The sequence below is a fragment of the Bactrocera latifrons genome, unplaced genomic scaffold (assembly GCF_001853355.1).
Source record: "Bactrocera latifrons isolate USDA-ARS-PBARC rearing strain unplaced genomic scaffold, ASM185335v1 scaffold_57, whole genome shotgun sequence".
In the NCBI taxonomy this organism is placed as follows: Eukaryota; Metazoa; Arthropoda; class Insecta; order Diptera; family Tephritidae; genus Bactrocera; species Bactrocera latifrons.
The window spans coordinates 1,196,832-1,200,227 of record NW_017537234.1 but is presented as its reverse complement, the minus strand read 5'-3'; the positions used below and the strand labels follow the sequence as shown (position 1 = coordinate 1,200,227).

Sequence of the window (3,396 nt, the reverse complement as noted above, 5' to 3'; positions counted from 1 at the left end):
TATTCCTAATACCTTTTACTTTATAAAAATGTTTAAATTAGCAAAAATAAATTTCTATTGTGAACTCACCCTGCCATCGCTTTTCCAATACAAAAAGAATCCGTATTCGTCCACTTTGAACATTGCGTCTTTCTCAAAGTCATTCTCCTTTGTTTCCTTCTCATTCTCAAACCAGCGATCGAACACGCAGCCGGTGGTCAATTCCTCCGGCACCGGAATGATCCAATCGAACTCGTACTTTTTCGTCATTTTGAATGGCCGACGACTTTCAGCTCAACTAACAGTATATTTTTCAAAAATTTATTTACAACTAAAATTTGCCGTTATATGTTTATTTTTCAAAAGCCAAAAGTCTTGCTGGCTTAAACTTTGCAACAGGAATCAAGTTCCTGCTTGATTTTTGCGACTAGATTATCATTTTCGTCTTTGTGACTCTTCTTTTGAGTTATTTTGACAATTTGCAGGCAAATAATCACATTTTCGGTGCATCTGGTTATTTATTTGAGATTGCGGAATTCGATTTGCTGAGAGTGATGTGATTTTTGTTGTAGTTATCTTCAAGTTTTTAATGGTAGTTTATATATATATATATGGAATGATTGAGATCTTTAGTTGAAATCTGCAAACAGAGAGAGAGAGGAGTAATAATAATTAGTCAATTACTTGACGATCGAAACGATGAAAGAATGAATATTGAACATTGTAAAAAAGTGAAAAAAGTCATTGAATTATTTAATCCACAAGCATGAAAAAATTGTTGACACTACTTTCTGATACTCAAATCGACTTATAATATAGCTATGAGTAAATGTTTAAGAATATTGGGTTCCAATACTTGTAGCAAAAGTTTTACAAACCCGAAGAGAATTGCAAGAGATATTATCAACGCGAAAGAAATGTTTTGCGATTTCCTCATTTCATATCTTTAAGAATTTATTAAATAAAAAGTCCCTATCCATTTAAGCTCTTATTATCTGTTGAGTAGTCTGGTCCCTACACAAGCTTACACACACAACGTGGAATTCCATGCAGTAGCTTTAATAAACCAATTAATTCGATTATGCTGTCGATGGCGACTGTCAGTCAGTTATCAAATTTTTTGTTACGTTTTCTATGTTGTTTCGCAGCGCTGTGTCTTTGCTTTGTTTACTTCATCTGCCGATTCGCTGCTGTTACCAACTTTGTTTTTTGTTTTCAGCCTACTTTTAGGTGTCTTGGCTTTTGATTGGCTTTATCTCCCGTAGATTGATAGCTTAGGCACTTCTACTTGAGTGCTGATGAAAGAAGTGTGGCTGTAGGCGCCTAAAAGTATGCACTACAATGCCAGTGCTCATCTATATGAATTATCTCTTTTCCGATCGCGTGTATGGGTCATTAACTTTTAAGCGCATAGTCGCATTGATAAAAGAAAATAAATTATTTGTTGCAGCACATACTGTTTCGATTATTCTGGTTGATTTATCATTTTTGGTGTTGTGGTGGGAGGGACTTTTGCTTAAAAAAATAATGATAAATTGGCATTTAATAACTGCGAGTGAGTATTAAATACGATTTATTTAGTAGTGATGCCTTAAATATTTGAAATCCTTGAAAAGGTATGCTACGCATTTTTAGGAAACAATATATTGACAATTTCCATACGAAACTAATATTTTGTGCTCAGCATACTTCAATTTTACTTATATTAAAAAAAATTTTTCCATTTGATGACAGCATGAGCTTGAAAGTATGCTATTTTAACGAGTTAAATTTGTAGTTCCTTCATTTTTTTTCAATATTTTTTTCTTTCGTAAATTTACTTTTCAGAGTTAAAGTAAACTTGTATACAAGCCTCTAAAAGTCGCTAGAGCAGCTACTTGAATTCTAAAGGTATGCTAAAAAATAATGAATCGATAATGTTAAAATTTCACAACTGAAAGTAATATGTTGGGTCAAGTTGTTATAATTTTCTTTAGAATTACAAAATTTTTGTATTTTACTGGAGTTTGCGCTAAAAAGTATGCTTTCTCATAGAGATAAACTTGTTGTTTCCCCGATTTTCAAAACTTTTAATTTCTTTTGTATACCAAAAAATATTGAAATCATTTAAAAACACTTGTTATTCAAAGTTAAGCATATATAGATGCAGCTAAAAGTATGCAACAGTTGAGTTGTTTAAATCCTAAATATAAAACCTATAATTCTAAACATTTCAGATGAAATTAATATTTGTGTTCGGCATACATACTTAAATTCTTTTTAAATTACCGGTTTTCCTTTTCTTAATTTTGTTTGACAGCATTCGCTTCACAATTTTTTTTTGTATACCAAATAACATTAAAATCGAAAAGCACACTTGCGTTTTGGTTTTTGTCGACTGTGCGCTTTAAAGTATGCTATGTTATAGAGTTAAACTTGTTCTTCCTCCAATTTTCTAAAAATCTTATTTCATTTGTAAACTAAATAATACTAAAATCACAAAAGCACTTTTGTACACCGATGTCAGGTTTGCGTAATAGCATCCATAGTATCTAACTCCACTTTTTGAATCCCAAATGTATGCAAAATCAACAAAGAATCTGGTGCCAGCACTTAAGTACCCATGCAAGCAACTGCTGCAAAGTAAAGCAGAATGAAAATTGAAAATATTTCGTTGAAAAATTCTTCTGAACATGCCACTCGACTACGCCTGAAAGCTAAATAAATTTTTTCTCTACTCGAAGCTAATGTAATTCCCCATGCATAATTTTTGCGATTGTATGAATATTGGCATTATATATACATACATACAGACATTCATTCAATAACATTCATTTCACCAATTTCGAGTGGTATGTATGGGTCAGTGAAAGCAGCTCGGCGCAATTGAAGCGCTCGAGTGTAAACGACAAACACATTTTGGCCACTTGTGTCACTTGTCATCAATAATGTTCGTTGTTTTTATGACAACTGCTATTTTTTTGTTGCTTTTGTTACATATTAACTGTGTATGTTCTGCGAAAATTGTATATGTATAAGATAGTATATATGTACATACAGTTATAGAAACACAAATGTTATTCTGTTATTCTATTTTTCTTGTTTTTTTTTTTATTTCTTTCTTTGCTCGCCTTTCCTGCGTAGTTTTCTTAATCTCGTTTATTTTCCGGCTGTCCACTTCTATTTTTCTGCAATTTAGCTATTTTATTTATGTTTGCTTCACTGGTGCAAGAGCAAGTTGTGTGTCTCATGTAGTCTACGTTTAGTTGCTTGCGATATAAGTACGGGCACAAAAGAGTGAAATAAGACGTGGTGTCAATTCAAGTGTCTAGTTACAAAATAGAAAGTATAGAAAATGTGATTTTTTTTTACATTAATATTGCATACTTTCAAACGTAAGACGAACTGTAAGGGATTGCAGTTATATCTGATTATATA

The 3,396-nt window shown here is 32.0% G+C and overlaps 1 protein-coding gene across 1 annotated transcript in view; it reads right to left on the bottom strand.

Annotated features, from left to right (window-relative positions):
- LOC108974634 (1-phosphatidylinositol 4,5-bisphosphate phosphodiesterase) overlaps positions 1–3,396 on the bottom strand; it is a gene marked incomplete in the record, with an annotated part of 132,751 nt that overhangs the window by 35,679 nt on the left and 93,676 nt on the right. The window contains 1 exon segment of the mRNA XM_018942593.1: positions 70–619. Within this exon segment, the coding sequence (XP_018798138.1) occupies positions 70–249 (180 nt within the window).